The sequence below is a fragment of the Calidris pugnax genome, unplaced genomic scaffold (assembly GCF_001431845.1).
Source record: "Calidris pugnax isolate Ruff unplaced genomic scaffold, ASM143184v1 scaffold129, whole genome shotgun sequence".
Lineage (NCBI taxonomy): Eukaryota > Metazoa > Chordata > Aves > Charadriiformes > Scolopacidae > Calidris > Calidris pugnax.
The window spans coordinates 593,117-617,594 of record NW_015090856.1 but is presented as its reverse complement, the minus strand read 5'-3'; the positions used below and the strand labels follow the sequence as shown (position 1 = coordinate 617,594).

General features: G+C 42.4%; 2 protein-coding genes across 2 annotated transcripts in view; both read right to left on the bottom strand.

Moving 5' to 3' along the window:
- MMEL1 (membrane metallo-endopeptidase-like 1) overlaps positions 1–3,713 on the bottom strand; it is a 29,333-nt gene extending 25,620 nt beyond the window's left edge. The window contains exons 1-2 of the mRNA XM_014943896.1: positions 3,194–3,713; positions 2,896–3,059 (exon numbers count right to left, since the gene is read on the bottom strand). Of these exons, the coding sequence (XP_014799382.1) occupies positions 2,896–3,059; positions 3,194–3,243 (214 nt within the window). The 5' untranslated portion in view covers positions 3,244–3,713. The remainder of the gene's footprint in view (positions 1–2,895; positions 3,060–3,193) is intronic.
- Positions 3,714–4,567: 854 nt separating this feature from the next.
- Positions 4,568–14,000, bottom strand: LOC106889124 (membrane metallo-endopeptidase-like 1). Its single transcript, XM_014943875.1, has 5 exons — positions 13,497–14,000; positions 13,199–13,362; positions 5,756–5,815; positions 5,214–5,375; positions 4,568–4,629 (listed from the first exon to the last, which is right to left on the bottom strand). Exons 1-5 carry the CDS (start codon positions 13,544–13,546, stop codon positions 4,568–4,570), a joined length of 498 nt encoding a protein of 165 aa, XP_014799361.1. The 5' UTR covers positions 13,547–14,000.
- Between the last annotated feature and the right edge of the window lie 10,478 nt (positions 14,001–24,478).

Here is a 24,478-nt window from a genome sequence, read left to right as displayed (position 1 = left end):
GTGAACAGTGACAACCTGTGGGGATGCAGACACAAAAAAAAAACATATCTGCGAATCTTACTTGTGAGAAACCCTGCAAACTTGGAAGCCAGAAAGAGAATAAAACCTCAATTAAACTAATAATGTGACTTTTTGAATAGTCAGGACCAGCAGTTAGGGGAGAATGTAAGCTGTTTGTAACTCAAAGTTGTCTGGAGAAGTCACTGACTGTGACTGGATGTGTCAGCTACAAGAGGTGTTGAAATGTTCTTCAGACTGTAACCTTTCCAACCAGTGATGAGAGCTGGAGTTTAGTAAATATTTGTAGAACAGAACTGAGAGCGAGCTGTGAAAAGGCTGCAAAGATGTACGTGTGGGTGTGATGGAAAGATTGAGAGCATGGTGCATTCAGATTGAAAACTGAATGATTTCAGTTCTGTCTGCCTCCCTTTCTATGATCACCCAAATATTGCTCTGCTATTCCTACCATATTTTTCCTTTAGGTTATTTAGACAAGGTTTTATGGGTATGAAAACTTCTCTGGATGTCAAAAAAATCACCAAACTGCTTCTAGAACTACATAACTGCATTGCTGTGAGAGTTTCTGGTTTTGCTGTCTGGCTGTATAGATAAAGATTGGTCAGTATTAACAGGCATTATTGCTGTAACCAGAGGCTGTTTCATGCACCACAGTGCTCTCCTGCAAGCTGTAAACAAGCAGAACAAAAATATATTCCCTGAACCACAAAACCTTCAGATATAAATAGAGAACATAAGGCAGAGCAGGTAATCCTTTTAATTTTCCATTAGCTTAACAGAATTATTTTATAGAAGCCTCTGTGGGTAGAGTCAATCTGATAAAGGATGTACAAGGATGAAGTGCTGAATCTGAATCTGCTCTTAGTAAACAATTCAGCATCCCATACACATCTCAAAATTAACAATTGAGTGAAATTTAAAGAATCTTGGTTCTATCACAAGAATGCTGCTCAGCTACCTTTTCTTTTTTTCCTGTTGCTGTGTAGGATTTATATTTATGCTGCACAGTTTTGAGCAATACGCGCTTTTCACTTGGGAAGTCTGAGAACGATTTGCCTGGGGATGAGCCTGGATGTAACATCAAAACAGAACCAAGTGGAGTATTTGGATGAAATTTTCAAGCCAAAAAAGGTTCCTGTTCTGCAGGAACACTCACTGGTTGCACTGAAGAGCTCTCACTTTCCGTGTTAGAGCCAAGCAGTGCACAGAGACACTCATCTCAAAGATGGTGTAGACTGAAGTTCCTGCTGATCCGTTCCTACCTGTGGATCCCCTAAAGGTTGTTTGAGGGTACATTGTGGTGTCTCCTGTCGCAGTGGTTCAATTATATGTACTTAAATGTGACCTGGGAGGGGGAGAAGCTGGCTCTGGGTTGGTGCTGAGAACACTCCTCTGAGGCAGGAGCAAGCAGCCAGGAGGAGCTGTGCAGGACGAGCAGCTTATCAGCTCCACCATCCCTTTGCACTCACGTTTTGCTTAGGAATGTCTGAATCTGGGCAACATTTCTAGTGAAATGAGCCTGCAAAATATTTAGATTTTGGAACTGCTTTCTCCCAGATAAGACTCATCCAAAAAAAAAAAAAGTAATAGCACTTGCTTTACGTGCACACTTTTCCCATGGCTTTGGATGAGACACCAGCATTTGGGTAAATATTATGAATACCTGAATTCCACTGTGCCTGAGCCCAGGCAGTAAGATGTAGAGCAGAGTTCTCAAATCCTTTATGCCTGAAAGCAACACAATTCTGCACAGCTCAGTGTTTTGATACAGAAACTCCTACTCTAGGACCTAGCCCTAGGGATTTTTTTTTTTTCCTCCTGTCTCCTGAGCTAGGAGAATAAATATAAGCAACTTTCTGATGAGTGTGATGAATGCCAAATACTCAGAGATTTCCTCTAACACTGGGAAAAAATGCTGGTAACATTCATTGCTGGTAGCAAAAGCAGTAGATAATAAAAAGGCTGTTCTCATGAATTTTTGCTCAGAATTGTGCAGCATTGTACTTACAAGTGCTGAAGAAAGCAGTTCCCTGCAGGCAGGGGATGCAGAGACAATGTAAGGAGGGAACAATTCTTTGCTTCAGTTTTGCTATTCGTTACTTCTCGGGTTTATTCCCGAGTGTTTTTTAAAAAAAGCTCTGAATCCAAGAGGCATTCATAGCAATGACAAATGAGAGGCAGGTGCTGCTACCAATCATGTTGATTGCTTCGTGGGGTTTTAAAATAAGACGTTGCATTTGGTGTGCTAGTGGAAAAACTTAGTTTTGAGACTAAGGATGTTCTGCAGTTCCCATTTAGGCAAAGCACCTCACAGGAATATGCCCCAGTGTCAGGTTCCAAGCATGACATTTGCATGAAAGTCACTGAACCAAATCTCACCTAGAAATCAAATTGCTCCCTTTCCTCAGCAGCACACTGGCTTTTTTTTTAAAAAAAAAACAACCCAAAAGCTTTCACATCATAATAAGTCAATCTCCCCTTTAGATGTATTAAGCAGCTGTTGCTTTATAACTCCCAGCAATAATGAATTTTGACTGAGGCTTCTATGAAATAAGGAAATGTCAAGGCTTACACAGGCACACAGCTTTCCCTCTAAAATTGTGCAATATTTTTTTTACCTTTTTCAAAACTATGCTGAATTCAATAAAATGCATAGAATTAATTAAAACCATAGAATCTAACATTACATAATTTAAAAATTAAATCAAATTCAACATAATCCCCTCTGTGCATGAGCTTGGAACAAGGCAGGGATAGCCAAGTCCCTCACAGAGGTGACTTCACCGTCTCCCTGTATTTGTGTTTTCATTTAGCTCTGTAAAAAGACTTGTATGTTGTTTGCAAAGGGAAGAGGAGAATTATTCATGGGTTCCTTACCTCTGCTGCTGGCATACAGGATCACCAGGGCGACCACTGCACAAGTCATGAGGAGCAGCAAGACAGCCAGACCAATTGCCACAAAGCTCCAGGATTTCTTCCCAGATTTTGTTGATTTTTCCACAATATCCATTTGACTTTCTGATTTCCCCATTATTGTAACTCTAAATTGAGGAGGGGAGGGTAAAAAAGAATTAACAGCACAGCTAAATCAATAGAGGCATAAATGCATGACAAATCAGGGAGAAAAAGGGAGGAGAATTAAAAGCAGAGAGAAAGAAAACTTCCAAATTATTACATGTATTTGTCCATTTGATTGTCCACAGACTTGCCAACCTCATTCTCCATCTCCTGTGCCCACCAGATTGTCCGTGCTGGGGGTGTGCTGCTGGGGGCTGTTGTGGGCTACTCTACCCCAGGCTCTCAGTGGTGCCGTGTCCCAACTCCAGGAGCCCGCTTTGGGAAGGATGGAAAAGTCTCATGACCAGGTTGGGCAACTCCTTTCTCCCAAACAGGGAAGGAGGGGAAAAACTGCCTCCTTCCACTCCCCACTTCGAAAGCCTCTTGCTGTTTCGAAGAATCTTCCCCTGTGGCTGCGAGCAGGTCTGCAGGGCTCTGTTAACAGCAGTAGAATCCCCAAAAAGCTCCTTCCAGGTGTGAGTGCCTTTGGGCTGTGTCTGCCCTTTCCTCGGCAGAGATGAAGTGCTTGGGAAGTAGAAGGCTCCTAGAAGAGGTGTCAGCCCCCAGGTCTGCAGGAGTTTGTGACCTCCGGCTTCTTGGTCTTCTCCGAGCCATGCTCAAACTTGGGAGCTCAGCGTGTGCGGTTCCCAGCTCCGGGCGAACGCTCCTGAGCAGCAGCAGGAGGAGGAGGAGGAGGAGGAGGGGTTGCAGCACGGCAGCAGACAGGGCTGGGCACTGGAAGCAGCACAGGCTCCGTGCCGCTGCGGCTCCTCCGAAGTTTCCTCCAGCTTTTCTGAAATCTGCCGCCAGGTCGCTTGGCTGCCGCGCTGGCAGGAGGAGCGGGAAGCCTGAGAGGTGCAAACCTTTTGAAACCCTCCAGCTCTGAGAGTGCTGGCAGCTTTTGGGTGCAACGGATGGGAACGGCTTCTTGTTTGAAAACACACTGATTTATAGATTGTTGCAGGCTCAGCACAGAGTTATTTTACACTACGGCTTGGGAAGCTGGAGTTAGATCCAGCTGATTTAACTGAGGCAGTAAAAGCAAGGGCAGGACAGGCATGTGATCTCCCTTTTATTTCACTCTTCTTTTCCAGAACTGGCTTTAGAATGGGGGAGAAGGTGGTTGGTGTCTGGTTTTATTTATTTTTTTTTTTCCCTCCTCTGGTTTATTGAGCTAGTGTAACTCCCTGCTAAAGTTCACACTATATAAATTTTCAGGTTGGTACCTCTCCTGACCCCAGTGCTGCACCAGCACTCCCAGTGCTGTGAGTGTTCAGGAGGAACTGCTGAGGGCAGAGCAGGGATTTCTTTGCTCTGGTCTCCTCTTTACTGGGAGCACACACAGAATGTTCCAAGAAGGTGAGCACAGACCTGTCTCCCTGAATGTGGTAGGGAACAATCGATGCCAGTTCCTTCTGCCAGGACTCTAAGCCTCCTCTTCTAGCTGGTATTCTGCCCCCTATGAGAATTTGCCTGTTTTTTCAGAGTCATGTTATCTTAGGCTTCTGTCAAGTGTGAAGGCAGCTATTCTCATCCCACCATCTGAAGAAGAATCTAAGAACACAAAGATCGGAAAGAAACGGATGCACTTGCAGATCCTGGGTGTCCATATGTGAAAATTAGCTACAGAAGGGAAGGTTGCTTATAAGGACAAAGCTATACGTTTAGCAAGGAGTTAAATGATCTCTTATTTCTGTTTGCAGGAAGTGGTAATTAAAGATTGGTTTCCAATGCATGTGAATCTCCCTTATTGCTGAACAAACTTATTGTTACCATGCAATGTCGCTGGCTCTGAGGAAGCTCTACCTCATTAAGGTCCATGATATTGCAATAGACAAGCACCTCATGGGATTTAATAAAGTTATTATTGTAATATGGCTGTAAGAAACTGAAGGGCATTATTATGCCCCTTTCACAGGTGGAGAATCAAGATGCCAAGAATGTAAGGGCTGCTTTCTGTGTGTGCCTACTGTGGTCTCTGAGGCTGGGAACACGACGAGTGATTTGGGCTGCCTTAACCTAAAAGAAAATACTTTTTTCCTTTTTTTTTAAGTTTTGGGAGGAAGTGGGAGCTCTATCAAGAATCTTTTCCTGTATCTACAAGTGCACAAGCAAGGACAGAGTAGCTGCATTCCTACCTTTTAGGATGATCTCCAGCTCATCTCTCAGGATGTCAAAAATGCTGTATCTGGAGCTAGTTTCTGGGATAACGTGCCGGTTCAGCCAGCCCCCACAGGCATACTGGTAGAAATCCTTGCAAGGATCAGCTGTTGGGTCCATATTCTGAATGATTCGAGCAGCTAGGTACCAAAGAATTGGAGAGGTGAGTTCCACAGGCTGCCCAGTGATCTCTGGGGCTACCAAAGAATGGCAATCAGGCCCCTTGCTTATGCTGCTTATAGTGGATAACACTCATTTTCATCATTAGGACTCAAAGTATCTTATTTTCTGCTTAAAAATGCAAGGAAGCAGCAGACACTTGCACTGCAATTGTACTGTTTTTCAGAGGAAGCCCCTGAATGGCAGAATAATTCTCCCAGAGGCCCGAGTGTGCTGCCCAGTACCCAACCAGGCATTCCTCTGCAACTTCAGTCCTAAATATTGTTTATTCAGGTTGGGTAGAACTAACAATACATAAAACACCACCTCTGCAATAATCATTCACAGCAACAATCATTACCTGCTGTAACACATCCAGGTGTGGTACAGATGTTGCCTGAATTGGTGCCGTAGTGAGTGCCTGCAGGGAGAGGAATAGGAAAACATTAATAAATTAGTTGTTTTGGAAAGAAATTGCTACCAATGTCACTCGCCAGCAGCCCAGCCCCAGTGACAGCTCTCTTCAGTTCCAGAGATGCACGTGAATATTAGTGCCAGTGAAAGATATTAAATGACAACTCTGAAGAAATCTCTTTATCTACAGATTTACGAAGAAAATTTATTGGAAGAGCCTTGACAGTGAGTTTAAACTCTCCTGGAAGGAAAATAAGATCAGTTTGTGTGTTGGTTTTTTTTTTTCCATGCCAACTGCCTCCACAGTCTTTCTGACACACACTGAGAGTATGAGATCCCTTTCTAGACAATCTACTGAGATGCTTTGAGTGTCTGAGCTCTTTCATGAACTTCAAAGTCACTGGAAGGTTTAAATAGGGGCAAAAAGCCCGTAGCTGGATTACTGTTTTCACGCTATTTTGAGTCAAATTTAGGAAAAGAAATGACTTCTCTAAGTGTGTGTTTGGGGGGGAAGCAAGTAACAAACATGTATTTGGTCAATCTCAGATGTGCCCTCTGAGGTTACTCCCAAATGAGTGATGTTTGCTCATCCCAGCAGAAGCTGGGAAGTGTTACTCTTGGCTATTGATTTTTCTATGTACTTCCAATGCATCAGTGGTGAGCAGGAACCAAAATGGGAACAGTCCCTATCCCCTATTGCTCAGTGGGACTCTGCTGGGAGTCTGAGGGCAGTGAGTACTGAGGCTCTTGTGAATTCAGAGCTGTAAGTTCTGCTGCAGAATTACACTGAAGCCTTTGTGTTTGAACAGATAATTTTTTTACACCAAGTGCTAAAGTGAGTGTGTTTGTGATGCTAGCCAAGTCACCCTCCTGTGTGCTATTGGGTGCAGAGCTGGGCTGGGAGGTATCTAAGCACTCCAGTCTGATGAGTGGCCTTGGCCCTGGGTACAAGAAAACTAATTTTGCTGTTTTAACTTCCTATTTGTGAAACTGGAGTAGCTTAATATCTACTTATGTTAAATAAGCGACTACTTGGTTCCACACTGGAAAACAAAAACTTGATACCCTTACTTCCCAACAGGATTAGCCATGTTTTTAAACTTTATTTTTTGATCCTTACGCTAAGATGTCTGCATCTTAGCGAAAAGAGTTACTTAAAGGATAAAAAAAAATCCTTCCAATGAAAACAAGTGTTTTACGTGAGAGCAAACAAGATTACAGTAATTCAGATAGAAATAAAACAGTAGGGAAGAAAAGAAGGCTTTGAAGTTCATCAGTGGAAGCAACATAAAAAGCCCCCACTGTGATTGGGAACGTAGCATTCAGGCGAGCGCTGTCGTGCTGTGTGGGAGTAGATCTGCATTAGAATAACTGCACGCCTTCGTGTGGTTCAGTGTCTAGCAATCTGAACCCAGGATAAGCAAAATACACCCAACAATGGGAAGCCCAAGTTGCACCAAGTTTCCTAAACTCCCTAATAATTAAAAAAAACCAAACAACAAACCAACCCACAAACAATGATAACCAAACGCCCAAATTAAGAAAAAACAACCCTAAAAGCCCAGAGTATTTCCAAGATGCAAGAAAAGCTTTTGGGGAAAAGAAACTTGTAGTTCAAAGGCATGTGGAAATTTTCCATCAAGGAGAAAGCAATGGGCAAGGTGAGAAAAACACAGCGTACTTATAGCACAGTTATTTCTTTCTCACTGTTTCTCAGGGACCAGGCAGGACTCAAATGAAACTTTTTTTAATCAAAGCTTCTCTTTTTAACATACCCTGACAATGTCTGACTTCAGTTTCTGGAATGCAACTGCTTTCAACAAGATTGTAACTCCACACATTAAAAAAGCCCTGGTGATTGTGAAAATGTAACTGAGCTGTATAAGCAGAGAAGCCAAATCTGTTCTGAAACCTTGGTTGCACACTCGGGGCTCTGAAACTCTGCCACGAAACCAGATCACTGGAAGTGGCTGGTGAGGGGCTCTCAGTTTACTTCTAAAAGTGGCTCCTTTGTTTTTTCTATCAATTATTTCTCTTACGCCTCAGTACTGCTCCTGACAAAGGACAAGCCAACCTGACTCTGTGGGAGATATGACCAACACTGCCCTGTTCTACTTCACAATATGTTTGTTGGGTCTTTGCTCACTTGACTCAGGCTCTGTCTGTGGCACCTCCTGTACTTCAAATAACTAGAAACAACTATAAAATGCACCTTCAAAGTGCCAGCTTGCCAACTCTATGCCCTTAATTTTTTTCAAACCACTTTGCTAAAAACAACTGTTCAAGCTTTCAGTATAAATATAGGCATTTTTCTATATATTTATATTTTCCTCCCTGGTTAAATATTGCTGATAGGTTGAGCTATAATGAGAGACATCCATGCAGAAAGACTGCTGCAAGTACAGATGTGGGAGGGACAACTCAGGTCCATATTCTACAAAGCCTAAAAGTGGAAACGAAAATGTCTAGCAGGGTTTAGATGGATGTGATGGGAAACTTCTGCATGTAAAACCTGAAGTGGGACATGGGCTGTGTTTGACAATGTAAAGCATAAAAATGGTAATTTGTAGTAGAGGAAAACTGGCACAGATTGTTCAGCTCTGAATCCCATGTTCCCCCTGCTGCACAGAAAGTGAAGAAGGGTTTGTGGGGAATCAAGGCTTGCCTCTTCTACCAACCCTTACCTGCCACTTGTCTTCTCCCTTGGCCAAGTTCATCTAGGATCCAGCTTCTTACAGTGATTTTATTATTATTTTTTTTTTCCTCTTATAAAATCAATCACTCCACTTTCCCACCTCTTTCTTCTGAGAGACCTTTTCTGGGCTATACCTTCTAGAACTATTAAAGAGGGATATCAAAAGAACAGAAATGGGCCAGGAAGGTTTCATCCCTGGAAGTACTTTTTGAGGTACTAAGCTCCTTCATGGCTCTCAAATTTCAGGACCTCTGCAGTATCACCCTTGCATTTACTTCATTAAAAAAGTGATATTCTTGCTCTGTTGATAGTCTTGTAAGTAGAAAAGAACCAAGGAACCCTTTGAAGACTGAAGGTTTTCCTCTTCTTCAGTCTGAGAGAGCACCATCAGATAATTGATAAAGGAAGGGAAGCTTTAATGGAGCTAAATAAAATGACCTTAGCTGTGGGACTACTCCTGATGGAAGAAAATGAGGGAAAATAAGTACTTCAGAGGTTAACTGCTCCCCTGGTACATGCTTCAGACCCCACTGGATCCACTGTAGAGAATTCTATTGTCTTAATTTGACTTTACAAGAAGGCACTGAATAGTATTGCATTATTGGTCAGCAGCAGGATATAAGAATAACTTCTGAGACCTGCACAGCACCGCAGTCGTCTTTGGCAGCTCCTTTGAATGACAATTATTTTAAAAGACAAGGTGTTTTTCACAGCCTGATTAAGTTCCTTTTTAGGCAACAAAAGCGAAGCAAATCATTCTGTGCAGTCTCTGGAGCACACAGTTTGTGTTTAGTGTTTTCCCACTGTGTTTTGTGGACCCCAGATGGCTGGGGATGGCACACATGGAAACAATTAGCTCTGTGGTTGTCATCAGGCAGTCAAGTGTGAGCTTCACCTCTCAGCACCTTATCTATTTCTCACAGGGATTGGTGGGCAGAAGTGCTGTCAGCACTGCAGACTGCCTTTGTTGGGATTGTAACAGTGAATTGTTTGCAACAAGTAATGTAATTGCCAAATTTAGGTCTTCCTCCTCTGAGAGGGCTGCCTGTACCAGATGTCAGTGTCTTCAAATGGACTCCATAACACAAGTGTTTAATTTTTATTCCACCTTTCCTATGATTTCCTACCTACAGTCTACCTATAAGCATGGCTGAGACAGAATTTCATGGGAGAATCAGTATACAGAGTATTTCCCTACTTTTGCAGCCCTGTAGGGCCTGTCACTCCCCATTCCTGCTTCACATTCGTGTAGCTCTGAGTAGAACTGAGCAGAGTCTCACCACCCAAATGTCATTTCCTCATGACTTTTGTGTTACTGCCACTTATTTAAATTCTCCATCTCCTTTGAATAGATGCCTCGTTAATGAACGTTAACAAAGTCAAAGACTGAGTAGGCACCAGTCTAGGAGACAAGCCAGACCTCAGCCACAACCACTTCTCAGTGTCCCAGTGACCAGTTTAGATACTGCCCCCAGTCAGCAGGTTCTTGCGAATCTATTATTCAAGTGCATGTTAATTGCATTCACAGCCCAGGAAATGCAGGAGGATAACATCGCTTTTTGAAATCCACTCCCGGAACAAGGTGCTGCTTAGTCCAAGTGTTGTATTTCTCTGTTTGTTTGTTTGTAGCCTGCCTGGCAGTCTGTGTAATAGATGTGAACAGTGACAACCTGTGGGGATGCAGACACAAAAAAACCATATCTGCGAATCTTACTTGTGAGAGAGGACAACCTGTGGGGATGCAGACACAAAAAAAAAACATATCTGCGAATCTTACTTGTGAGAAACCCTGCAAACTTGGAAGCCAGAAAGAGAATAAAACCTCAATTAAACTAATAATGTGACTTTTTGAATAGTCAGGACCAGCAGTTAGGGGAGAATGTAAGCTGTTTGTAACTCAAAGTTGTCTGGAGAAGTCACTGACTGTGACTGGATGTGTCAGCTACAAGAGGTGTTGAAATGTTCTTCAGACTGTAACCTTTCCAACCAGTGATGAGAGCTGGAGTTTAGTAAATATTTGTAGAACAGAACTGAGAGCGAGCTGTGAAAAGGCTGCAAAGATGTACGTGTGGGTGTGATGGAAAGATTGAGAGCATGGTGCATTCAGATTGAAAACTGAATGATTTCAGTTCTGTCTGCCTCCCTTTCTATGATCACCCAAATATTGCTCTGCTATTCCTACCATATTTTTCCTTTAGGTTATTTAGACAAGGTTTTATGGGTATGAAAACTTCTCTGGATGTCAAAAAAATCACCAAACTGCTTCTAGAACTACATAACTGCATTGCTGTGAGAGTTTCTGGTTTTGCTGTCTGGCTGTATAGATAAAGATTGGTCAGTATTAACAGGTATTACAGGCATTATTGCTGTAACCAGAGGCTGTTTCATGCACCACAGTGCTCTCCTGCAAGCTGTAAACAAGCAGAACAAAAATATATTCCCTGAACCACAAAACCTTCAGATATAAATAGAGAACATAAGGCAGAGCAGGTAATCCTTTTAATTTTCCATTAGCTTAACAGAATTATTTTATAGAAGCCTCTGTGGGTAGAGTCAATCTGATAAAGGATGTACAAGGATGAAGTGCTGAATCTGAATCTGCTCTTAGTAAACAATTCAGCATCCCATACACATCTCAAAATTAACAATTGAGTGAAATTTAAAGAATCTTGGTTCTATCACAAGAATGCTGCTCAGCTACCTTTTCTTTTTTTCCTGTTGCTGTGTAGGATTTATATTTATGCTGCACAGTTTTGAGCAATACGCGCTTTTCACTTGGGAAGTCTGAGAACGATTTGCCTGGGGATGAGCCTGGATGTAACATCAAAACAGAACCAAGTGGAGTATTTGGATGAAATTTTCAAGCCAAAAAAGGTTCCTGTTCTGCAGGAACACTCACTGGTTGCACTGAAGAGCTCTCACTTTCCGTGTTAGAGCCAAGCAGTGCACAGAGACACTCATCTCAAAGATGGTGTAGACTGAAGTTCCTGCTGATCCGTTCCTACCTGTGGATCCCCTAAAGGTTGTTTGAGGGTACATTGTGGTGTCTCCTGTCGCAGTGGTTCAATTATATGTACTTAAATGTGACCTGGGAGGGGGAGAAGCTGGCTCTGGGTTGGTGCTGAGAACACTCCTCTGAGGCAGGAGCAAGCAGCCAGGAGGAGCCGTGCAGGACGAGCAGCTTATCAGCTCCACCATCCCTTTGCACTCACGTTTTGCTTAGGAATGTCTGAATCTGGGCAACATTTCTAGTGAAATGAGCCTGCAAAATATTTAGATTTTGGAACTGCTTTCTCCCAGATAAGACTCATCCAAAAAAAAAAAAAGTAATAGCACTTGCTTTACGTGCACACTTTTCCCATGGCTTTGGATGAGACACCAGCATTTGGGTAAATATTATGAATACCTGAATTCCACTGTGCCTGAGCCCAGGCAGTAAGATGTAGAGCAGACTTCTCAAATCCTTTATGCCTGAAAGCAACACAATTCTGCACAGCTCAGTGTTTTGATACAGAAACTCCTACTCTAGGACCTAGCCCTAGGGATTTTTTTTTTTTCCTCCTGTCTCCTGAGCTAGGAGAATAAATATAAGCAACTTTCTGATGAGTGTGATGAATGCCAAATACTCAGAGATTTCCTCTAACACTGGGAAAAAATGCTGGTAACATTCATTGCTGGTAGCAAAAGCAGTAGATAATAAAAAGGCTGTTCTCATGAATTTTTGCTCAGAATTGTGCAGCATTGTACTTACAAGTGCTGAAGAAAGCAGTTCCCTGCAGGCAGGGGATGCAGAGACAATGTAAGGAGGGAACAATTCTTTGCTTCAGTTTTGCTATTCGTTACTTCTCGGGTTTATTCCCGAGTGTTTTTTAAAAAAAGCTCTGAATCCAAGAGGCATTCATAGCAATGACAAATGAGAGGCAGGTGCTGCTACCAATCATGTTGATTGCTTCGTGGGGTTTTAAAATAAGACGTTGCATTTGGTGTGCTAGTGGAAAAACTTAGTTTTGAGACTAAGGATGTTCTGCAGTTCCCATTTAGGCAAAGCACCTCACAGGAATATGCCCCAGTGTCAGGTTCCAAGCATGACATTTGCATGAAAGTCACTGAACCAAATCTCACCTAGAAATCAAATTGCTCCCTTTCCTCAGCAGCACACTGGCTTTTTTTTTAAAAAAAAAACAACCCAAAAGCTTTCACATCATAATAAGTCAATTTCCTCAGCAGCACACTGGCTTTTTTTTTAAAAAAAAAAAAACAAACCAAAAGCTTTCACATCATAATAAGCAACCTCCCCTTTAGATGTATTAAGCAGCTGTTGCTTTATAACTCCCAGCAATAATGAATTTTGACTGAGGCTTCTATGAAATAAGGAAATGTCAAGGCTTACACAGGCACACAGCTTTCCCTCTAAAATTGTGCAATATTTTTTTTACCTTTTTCAAAACTATGCTGAATTCAATAAAATGCATAGAATTAATTAAAACCATAGAATCTAACATTACATAATTTAAAAATTAAATCAAATTCAACATAATCCCCTCTGTGCATGAGCTTGGAACAAGGCAGGGATAGCCAAGTCCCTCACAGAGGTGACTTCACCGTCTCCCTGTATTTGTGTTTTCATTTAGCTCTGTAAAAAGACTTGTATGTTGTTTGCAAAGGGAAGAGGAGAATTATTCATGGGTTCCTTACCTCTGCTGCTGGCATACAGGATCACCAGGGCGACCACTGCACAAGTCATGAGGAGCAGCAAGACAGCCAGACCAATTGCCACAAAGCTCCAGGATTTCTTCCCAGATTTTGTTGATTTTTCCACAATATCCATTTGACTTTCTGATTTCCCCATTATTGTAACTCTAAATTGAGGAGGGGAGGGTAAAAAAGAATTAACAGCACAGCTAAATCAATAGAGGCATAAATGCATGACAAATCAGGGAGAAAAAGGGAGGAGAATTAAAAGCAGAGAGAAAGAAAACTTCCAAATTATTACATGTATTTGTCCATTTGATTGTCCACAGACTTGCCAACCTCATTCTCCATCTCCTGTGCCCACCAGATTGTCCGTGCTGGGGGTGTGCTGCTGGGGGCTGTTGTGGGCTACTCTACCCCAGGCTCTCAGTGGTGCCGTGTCCCAACTCCAGGAGCCCGCTTTGGGAAGGATGGAAAAGTCTCATGACCAGGTTGGGCAACTCCTTTCTCCCAAACAGGGAAGGAGGGGAAAAACTGCCTCCTTCCACTCCCCACTTCGAAAGCCTCTTGCTTGTTTCGAAGAATCTTCCCCTGTGGCTGCAAGCAGGTCTGCAGGGCTCTCTTAACAGCAGTAGAATCCCAAAAAAGATCCTTCCAGGTGTGAGTGCCTTTGGGCTGTGTCTGCCCTTTCCTCGGCAGAGATGAAGTGCTTGGGAAGTAGAAGGCTCCTAGAAGAGGTGTCAGCCCCCAGGTCTGCAGGAGTTTGTGACCTCCGGCTTCTTGGTCTTCTCCGAGCCATGCTCAAACTTGGGAGCTCAGCGTGTGTGGTTCCCAGCACCGGGCGAACGCTCCTGAGCAGCAGCAGCAGGAGGAGGAGGAGGAGGAGGGGTTGCAGCACGGCAGCAGACAGGGCTGGGCACTGGAAGCAGCACAGGCTCCGTGCCGCTGCGGCTCCTCCGAAGTTTCCTCCAGCTTTTCTGAAATCTGCCGCCAGGTCGCTTGGCTGCCGCGCTGGCAGGAGGAGCGGGAAGCCAGAGAGGTGCAAACCTTTTGAAACCCTCCAGCTCTGAGAGTGCTGGCAGCTTTTGGGTGCAACGGATGGGAATGGCTTCTTGTTTGAAAACACACTGATTTATAGATTGTTGCAGGCTCAGCACAGAGTTATTTTACACTACGGCTTGGGAAGCTGGAGTTAGATCCAGCTGATTTAACTGAGGCAGTAAAAGCAAGGGCAGGACAGGCATGTGATCTCCCTTTTATTTCACTCTTCTTTTCCAGAACTGGCTTTAGAATGGGGGAGAAGGTGGTTGGTGTCTGGTTTTATTTATTTTTTTTTTTCCCTCCTCTGGTTTATTGAGCTAGTGTAACTCCCTGCTAAAGTTCACACTATATAAATTTTCAGGTTGGTACCTCTCCTGACCCCAGTGCTGCACCAGCACTCCCAGTGCTGTGAGTGTTCAGGAGGAACTGCTGAGGGCAGAGCAGGGATTTCTTTGCTCTGGTCTCCTCTTTACTGGGAGCACACACAGAATGTTCCAAGAAGGTGAGCACAGACCTGTCTCCCTGAATGTGGTAGGGAACAATCGATGCCAGTTCCTTCTGCCAGGACTCTAAGCCTCCTCTTCTAGCTGGTATTCTGCCCCCTATGAGAATTTGCCTGTTTTTTCAGAGTCATGTTATCTTAGGCTTCTGTCAAGTGTGAAGGCAGCTATTCTCATCCCACCATCTGAAGAAGAATCTAAGAACACAAAGATCGGAAAGAAACGGATGCACTTGCAGATCCTGGGTGTCCATATGTGAAAATTAGCTACAGAAGGGAAGGTTGCTTATAAGGACAAAGCTATACGTTTAGCAAGGAGTTAAATGATCTCTTATTTCTGTTTGCAGGAAGTGGTAATTAAAGATTGGTTTCCAATGCATGTGAATCTCCCTTATTGCTGAACAAACTTATTGTTACCATGCAATGTCGCTGGCTCTGAGGAAGCTCTACCTCATTAAGGTCCATGATATTGCAATAGACAAGCACCTCATGGGATTTAATAAAGTTATTATTGTAATATGGCTGTAAGAAACTGAAGGGCATTATTATGCCCCTTTCACAGGTGGAGAATCAAGATGCCAAGAATGTAAGGGCTGCTTTCTGTGTGTGCCTACTGTGGTCTCTGAGGCTGGGAACACGACGAGTGATTTGGGCTGCCTTAACCTAAAAGAAAATACTTTTTTCCTTTTTTTTTAAGTTTTGGGAGGAAGTGGGAGCTCTATCAAGAATCTCTTCCTGTATCTGTAATGGCTTCACTTCCCTGTAGGGCTAAGGAAAAGGTGTACTGTTTCCAACGGGAAGGAAACTTGGATGGAGCAATGGCATTGGCTTGCATTTTCTAAAGGTTGTTAGGCCCATCTGAACAATAAATGGGAAAGTCAGTAGAGACAAATATTTTGTAAGTCTTTCACTCTTGCAGTTTAGCTCTGAAAGAAACTGCTTAGTATTTGTAATGAAAATTGTCAGTTCTCAGGTGGGTATCAGTGACAAATGGGTTAGGCAGTGCTGAGCCTGTTTTGGGGTTAGAGAATGTCAGAAAAGGGAGAAAATGGATTAATAAGTTTACTATGTTCCTTCAGGTCCAATTTAAATTATTTTTGTGCCTGTTTTTTTATGCTAAATCAGCATCTGGCTGTGCAATAGCAGTGCACAGCCCAAAGCAGCCATCCAGAAGCTTGCAGTTGTTGCAGAGAAGGAAGTGTCTGAACATTAATACCATTTTCAATTAGGAAAAAGTTGGGCATCCAGAAGCTTGCAGTTGTTGCAGAGAAGTAAAGGAAGTGTCTGAATATTAACACCATTTTCAATTAGGAAAAGTTGTTTTTTTATCCTCTTAAGATTAAGATTTGGACTAATTGGCAAACGCAGAGTATAATTTAAGTGTCTTTTCCAGGTTTTTATCCTCTTAAGATTAAGATTTGGACTGATGGGCAAACGCAGCATATAATTTGTGTCTTTTCCAGACAAGTGTAACCAAGATAATCAGAAGCCAATAGGAGGTGCCTGACATCAATGCAGAGCCAATTCAGGCTGTGAATATGATCAGAACAGCCCATAGGCTGAGGAGCAATTGTTGCAACTAAGGGATAGCCCCTCGGTGTGTCTTTCCAACAATTAAATGATACAGAATATACAGAAAGCAGATAATAAAACCCCATGTGCTGGACCTAAAGAAGCTGAAGTTGGTGGTTGTTCTTAAGGTATTGGTGAAATAAACCCCTGAGCACTTCTCCTGGTAAAATACACTGGGAAAACTTGATGTGGCCATTCCTGAAGAGAATCCTTTCATACCTTTGAACTCAGAACTATTTTTTTCTTCTACTTTTTGCATCTATTGGTAAGTTCCCCCCACCTAAGGAGGGGCAATAATATCTGCAGGCTGTGAATATGATCAGAACAGCCCATAGGCTGAGGAGCAATTGTTGCAACTAAGGGATAGCCCCTCGGTGTGTCTTTCCAACAATTAAATGATACAGAATATACAGAAAGCAGATAATAAAACCCCATGTGCTGGACCTAAAGAAGCTGAAGTTGGTGGTTGTTCTTAAGGTATTGGTGAAATAAACCCCTGAGCACTTCTCCTGGTAAAATACACTGGGAAAACTTGATGTGGCCATTCCTGAAGAGAATCCTTTCATACCTTTGAACTCAGAACTATTTTTTTCTTCTACTTTTTGCATCTATTGGTAAATCCCCCCCTAAGGAGGGGCAATAATATTAGAGGCAGTCAAGGGAGCTGTAATTTTGTATGTGAGAGCAGAATTATGGCTTAATGCTGAGGGAGGAAGACTTGGATATTTTGTAATGGACTTCTATGAGTGTGGAAGGAACTTGTGGCATGATACATCTCTGGTCTGTGACATGAGCTGTAAAATACAGAATGATAGACACAGATGGCTTCTCTCCTTGATGGAAAACCCAATAACAAGTATTTAAGTTGCTAGGCTGTAAGAAAGTTTAAGAAAAAAACCCCAAAACATAACCTACAAACCCCTCAAAGTGCTCCTCTGTTGTAGGAGAAGAAGCACCAGTGACTGTAAAGGATGTATTTACAGAATCATTAATTTTGATTGTCTTGAGCAATTTTGTGTGGTCACTGAAATAGAGCAATCTGTCATTTTGACAGTTCTCCATTAGTGCTGTGAGGTCCCTGTTCTGTTCATTGCTTCTTCGGGGAAAGATCTATTTGGGTTTCTGACACAATCTCAGTGTCACCTTGTAGCCTTTAGGACAAAGGAGATCTAATGATGTAAAGTGGAAGTGGGTGGTTTTTTTGCAACTTTTTTTCCTAAATCTCACATTTGACTCAATTATTATAAATTTATTTTTTTCTGCAGGGCATTTCAATCAGAAATTACTAAAACGTTCAGTTCCTTTAAACCCTGATGTGGAAACTGAGGCACAGAAAGTGTTGTGACTTGTCAGAGTCACCATGGCAGTCACTGCCTGCAGCAATTTCCACGTGCTGGTCTTTTATCTGCTGGTCCAGTTCACAACCAGTTAGACCCTTATTTTACAAACTAGCTTAAAAAGTGCAATCTCTATTTACGATAATGTGAAGGTGAACACTGATGTGGGGGTTTCTTCTTCCAGAAACTGAGAAACAGTTGGAGTTTTCAGTTATTGGAACCCCTGCTCTTTCCCCAAAGCAATTCAGGCACAAGACACGTGAAGCAATGAGGCGTTTGCTGTTTGTATGAGGTTACTTTGGAAGGTTTTTTCCCTTTTTGTTTGCTTTGTAACTGAAGGAGGTGGTTCCGTTACTGGAATCTGGATTTGTAAAGAGCTTGCAATGGCAAGGTTGCAGTTTTAAAAAAGCCTCAAATCATAGATTTTTGTACTTGGATCCTGGAGGGGTGGGGTTTGAGCAGCCCAGCTGGTGACGGCATCCTCTCAGGGTGTTTTTACCAGGAACTTTAAGACCTTCATTTGACACCTCTTACTAAAGAGATGCTTCCTCAGGCATAAGGCACCCCAAGCTGCACAGAACTATCGTGGTTCTGGTATAGGGAGGTACCTGGTTGGGAGTTCTTATGCAATGCTTTTCTTCTGTTTAGAAAGGCCTGTAGTGACAGGACGAGGGGCCATGGCTTTAAGCTGGAGGGGAACAGATTTAGATTGGAGATGAGGAGAGGGTTCTTCACTGTGAGGGTGGTGGAGCACTGGAACAGGTTGCTCAGGGAGGTGGTTGAGGCCCCATCCCTGGAGATATTCAAGGCGAGGCTCGACGAGGCCCTGGGCAACCTGGTCTAGTTGGGGGAGTCCCTGCTGACTGTGGGGGGGTCGGACTAGATGACCCTTGGAGGTCCCTTCCGGCCTGGGAAATTCTATGATTCTGTGATTCTTGGGAAAATTTCTCAAGTCTGGGAGGAATTTACGGTCCGAAGCTCCAGCCCGAACAGCATATCATCAAGCTGGTGCCTCACTTGCCTGGGAGACTGTGCTTGACTCAGGGCTTGGAATATTTTTTGTTTTCCCGTTTCCCTTGGAGAATCTGGGATAAGCATGGCTATAGCTGGGTCACTGTGCTGGGAGAAGATAACATTCAAGATAGCTGCCTTCCTCAGAAGTTTGGTTGCTACGTCTTAGTTGCCTCCAAAGTAAAACTAACTTTCAACTCTTCATTTAGAAGGAACTGAATCTAAAGATAAAAACTGTGAAGGGTTGTGCATCTTTGCCATCAGTGATGTATATCTCAAAACCTCTGGATTCAGATTATGTGAGAATATATTACCTAATTCAGGATTGTATGAGAATTTATTACTTAATTTAGTTTCCTGCCATCCTGAGGTTTTGCACAGTCTTTCCTCAGTGCAGACTATGCCCTTCTCCCAAAAAGTTATTCAGGTTGCACTAGACAATTGATTGTGTTTAGTATTCAAGTAATTGAATGTGCTGGGTCATCCGAAGAGATGTTCTAATGGTTGCTGCTCTCTCTATACCCCCAGAAAATCAGGGACTGCATGAACAACAGGGTAGTTATTTCCCAGCCAGTGCTCTGGGGTTCTCCTGCAGGTATTAAACAGCTACATCAAATGTATAAACAACTCGGTGTCCTAAAGCAATCAAAACCGCACAGGACGTGGTGCTGACATCATCTTTAGTATTATATGTCTTAAGTGTTGTTACCATGGAAACAAGGTCTCCATGTCTATCTGTTACACTTTGTATCTCCTTATGAAATGATCCATACTAAAGTGTGAGAGAAAATGGCATACCTCTGGATGCCAGGGTTTTGTACTTTGCCCTGAATACTTTGCCCCTGCAGAAAGTCACATATAAATCTTGATTTTTCTGCAGTCATCTAAAGCCTTTAGCACGATGTGGGTATGCAACCTCTGTCATGACATCACTTCTGGACAAGGTGGTTAACCAATGAATTTCATACTTTTTTTTGGTCCTACGTGTCTGCTTTTTTCCTTTCTGATGTCTTTTTGAGCCCTTTCCTCCTTGAGAGGAAACCACAGTAATAGTATGTCTGCTTTTTTCCTTTCTGATGTCTTTCTGAGCCCTTTCCTCTTTGAGAGGAAACCACAGTAATATGGGATATTGTGTTCTATTTAACTTGTGAGAGTTTTAGGAGTGGGTGACACCTTAATTCCAGTGGGGGCACAATAAAGGATGTTAGTGAATGTGTTAATAGGCAAAGCATGTGCTTATGTTACCTTGCATTGCAACTCTGCATTTCAATTCTATTGCTTTGGATTCTGCTACTGATGGATCACAAATATTTCATGCTCAGATTGGTCAGTTAAGAGTGGATTATTTTAAATTTTTAAGTGTGTGAACCCTTCCTTTTATGCCTTTCAGTCAATTTTATTCAACATGTATAAACCAGCAGCTGTATCTATCTCCATACCCCAGTGGAAGTGCAATACCAGATCTGAAATAACATGCATGTGAAATATTTCACATTTCTTCTTAGTACAGATTACAAATTGCCTTACGTGTGTGTGTGAGGCAGGAGAATGGAGAGTAGCCTCAAAACTCTTTGAAGAGACTGCTTCAGAAGTCTTTTGTTGCTCATCTCTTTGTTTTTAGTACAATAAAGAACCACAAGTCTGGAATGATCATAGAATAGATTAAGAGAGCTAATTTCTGTTGCAACCCAGGTTTCAATGTTGAGGTTATGCAGATACAAAGATAAATTTCTTCTGTGTATATGAATTAATCTAAATAGGAAAGCTCACCTGAACCAAGATTTATAATTCAAGTCTAAAACTGTCGGGTTTACTATCAACATCAGTAGTTTTGTTTAGTAACCAAAAGAGTATGCACTATAACAGTACTGTTGAATGTTAGTAAATGTCTTCATTAATCTCAGTCTGAGCAGTTGCTTTCTGAAGAGTGAAAGGAGTATTTAAGAAATGATTCTAGTATATGCTTTTGCCTTAAATACAGAAGACAATCTGAAGCTACAGGATGACATTAAAAAAACGACCAACCAAACAGCCCAGTCCCCAGTAAATCAGCCCAATCAATGACTCCAGGACAGTGGCTGGACACAACCCTTTGATTTATTGTAGCAGGGATGCAGATGACAGAGGGTAACTCTTTGTGCTCAGAAATAATGTGCTTCTCTTTGAAAGCCAGTGTAACCCTGTCATCTGTCAATTAGCATGAAAAAAAAAAATCAGTACTCAAATATCTTTTCATAGCTAGTTGGCTACCAGATGTGTGTAGTGTAAATAACTCCTAGTAGATGCACATCTGAAACAGATTAGAATCAGGAAAACCTTGAAGTTTAGATGATGTTTCAAAACTCTTCACTCACCCTCCCTTTAGAGATAATCATCTTTTGCACATCATGAGAAAAAAAACCAGTATCAGACACTAGTAGTACCAGGTATAAAGGGTATGCAATGGCTTCTGCAGTGGATTTGTACATGCATGCACATTGCACAGAGAAGCAGGTAAAAAATGCAAAGTTGTCTTACCTCTGTCTTGCGGAGACTGTTTTTCAGCTCCAGGGGTCAGGTGGCTTGTGGAGTTTCTGGGATGTAAGTGGCAGGTTTACATTTTCTGGCAGTGAGAAACAAATGCATATTCTTATTGTAAGCGCTGATCTCTTTAACAGGCTCTCCCCAAGAATGGTCTCACAGTGCTGTGCCTACATCTCCCCCTCTCTCTCCCTTGTACACTCACTGTCACACACAGGTGGCTTAGGAATGCCCAATGAATTAAATGCTCTGCTCGGAGACCTACTGGGGAGAATTAACCCTTTCTACCATATAGGAGATCCATCGATTTTATAGCTAGACTGGAAAAATATATTCTGCAGTAGGCACGGCTAATGCTGTCCTTAAGTTGACAGGATGATTTTCTAGCTTGTTAGCATTTAGAGAATTCTAAATTACTCTTATTGCAGTAATTCATTCTTAAGAAAATTCTCATTTTCCATGACATGCTTTACATCTTTCCCAAGAGATTTTTCAAGTATCTATGGCAGGAAGAATTCTGGAAGGCAGTGTCGCATTTTCCACACACTTAATTTCAGTACAGTGATGAATATTGCAATTACATTTTTAATGATGTTTTAAAATTATACATGCATGACTTAAAAGGTATATTTTTGCATTATTTTGAAATAGAGTATTATCCCCATGTTACAGATGAAACAAAGTCACACAGAGAATCAAAGTCAAGATTAGATTAATAGACATTGATGCCAGAGGAGCTATTATGTCTTGTCTGGCATCTGGCACAACAGAGCAGAGAATTTCAAACAGATTACTCCATTACAACTCTAACCTCTGCTTGGGCTTAGGAAAAGACCTCCAGAGCTGACATAAAGACACTATGCCCTCTTTAAGTCACTTGGAGGGCACAACTGGAAGTCTGCATCATATTCCAGTATGAGTTTATTTCCCCCTGTGGGGAAAGGCTGAAGGAGTTGGGGCTTTTCTCTCTGTAGAAGGGAAAATCATCACAGTATTCCAGTGGAATTTCAAACAGATTACTCCATTACAACTCTAACCTCTGCTTGGGCTTAGGAAAAGACCTCCAGAGCTGACATAAAGACACTATGCCCTCTTTAAGTCTTGGAGGGCATAGTGTCTTGGAGGGCACAACTGGAAGTCTGCATCATATTCCAGTATGAGTTTATTTCCCCCTGTGGGGAAAGACTGAAGGAGTTGGGGCTTTTCTCTCTGTAGAAGGGAAAATCATCACAGTATTCCAGTGCTTAAAGGGTGGCTACAAAGAGATTAGAGGCTCTCTCCTCGAGAGGAGCTGCACAGAGAAGACAAGGGGCAATGGGTACATTTGTACTGGGAAAGGTTGGTTTCATCTTGATATAAGAAGGAATTTTATTTTTATTTTTTACAATAACAATCAATCACTGGAACAGCCTCCCCAGGGATGTGGTAGAGTTCCCACTGTTGGAGGTTTTTGAGATAATCTCATCAGGCTCCCTTTCCCATGACAGGCTGGCTCAGATGGTCTTTTGAGGGCCCTTCCAACCTGGGCTGTTCTAGGAAGAATGTTTTGTGGATAGGATTTGGCTTAAGCGTGTGCTTAAAAGGTGTGTTGAATCAGGTCTTGGATACCAAATGCACCACCAGTTACAGTCAATTAGAAGTTTCCCTGTTGAGAAGTGATTTGGGTCTCTCAAAATGACACCCTCTATTCTAAACTGTCAGTTCTGTGGCATTTCCCTCTACATCTTGACGTGATGTGTGATTATATTGCAGTTCATCAGTCAGGTTTATTAGGAGGCTTAATTGGATTGCATTAGCTGGCATTTAAGCCATCCAAAACAGTTGAGAATGCAATCAATTAAAACATCCAAACACATTAATGATGTAGTCACAGGGCAATTTATGTAGATGGCTAATTACCTGTTTTCTCCAGTAAGTAGATTTTATTGCCCAAGAATGGACAAGTGATGCATGAGAAGAAAAGAAACAGCATTGCAAAAATACTGCTGGCAAGGTTGCAAAAAAAGGAAAATGGCAAGGTATAAATGTTTCTATTGTTAAAACTCCATACAAAAAGAACAAATCCCACGCTGTTGCCAGCACTCAGAGGTGTTCCTCATATTCTAAGGTTTTGATGTGACTTTTAGAGAACATATTGAATATATTACTAGTTTTTGAATGTCTTATAATGTGACATCTGAGGTTTCCAAGCAATCAAGATGCTCCGGGAGATGGTCATTTTAAGTGGGGAAAATACTAATCGCTATCAGTTTTTCATTTCATCCACTACTGATCTGGATCTGAACATGTGGCTCCCTTGTGACTTCAGGTCCCTTCACATCCCGCTATGTGACACCACGAAGTGCATTTGCCAGCTTGTGTTAGGCAGCACTGACCTGGAGATGAAAGTACAACTGAGGGGCATAACAAAATGCAAACCAGGAATGGAACGGAATCATTAACATCCTCCTGTGTTTCCTGCTCCCTCCTACATTCCCCCTCTGGCTTTGCAGCTACATTTTCTCATTTACTGTGACGCAGTTCAGGAATGAGACACGCAAACTTATTATCAGATACTGTTCCTAATTTCCTTTACAGTCTGTGGGGAAATCCTTATGCGTGTGTTTGTTTTTTTTTTTTTGCTGTAACTCTTGACTTTTTGGAACATAGAAATACCAGAACGCTGGGGTTGGAGGTAAGACACCTGATGCTACAGCTCACCTGCCAGCTTAAACTTGTCTTGCGTTGCAGGCAGAACTCAGTGTTTCCAGGGAACACAGAGCAGACTTGTCAAGGTCTCACGTAGGTTTTGGCCATGCATCATATGTCCAAAATAAACTTTGGAACCGAAATTAATTTCGAATTAAATAGCTTAGATGTGCAGGTTATACATCTGTGTTGAAGTGCAGAACCGAGAGGGTGAGTGACACCAGACTATTAGACTGAACATTAGGAAAGAATTTTTCACGGAAAGAGTGGTCGGGCATTGGAACAGGCTGCCCAGGGAGGTGGGGGAGTCCCCATCCCTGGCTGTGTTTAAGGGCCGTTTAGATGCAGTGCTGAGGGACATGGTGTAGGGGAGGACTTTGTAGAGTAGGGGAGATGGTTGGACTCGATGATCCCAAGGGTCTCTTCCAACCTGAACGATTCTATGATTCTATGAAAAGGGAAGGCCAAGACAGGGCAACGGCAGCTGCCCAGAACAGAGACTGCTTTTTCACTTGCACCCCTATTGCCAGTCCATTGGTGAGAAACTGAAAATAACACCACTGTGTGATCATGATTATCTTCCACTCTCTGCTCACTTATCTTTGGGGCTGGCTC

Coding starts and splice junctions, on each gene's coding strand:
- LOC106889124 (XM_014943875.1), bottom strand. CDS start 13,546: ATGGAGAATGAGGTTGGCAAGTCTGTGGACAATCAAATGGACAAATAC. Junction 5,816..13,198: donor CCTGTATGCCAGCAGCAGAG/GTAAGGAACCCA, acceptor CTCTCCCTGCAG/GCACTCACTACGGCACCAAT. Junction 5,376..5,755: donor ACCTGGATGTGTTACAGCAG/GTAATGATTGTT, acceptor TTTGGTACCTAG/CTGCTCGAATCATTCAGAAT.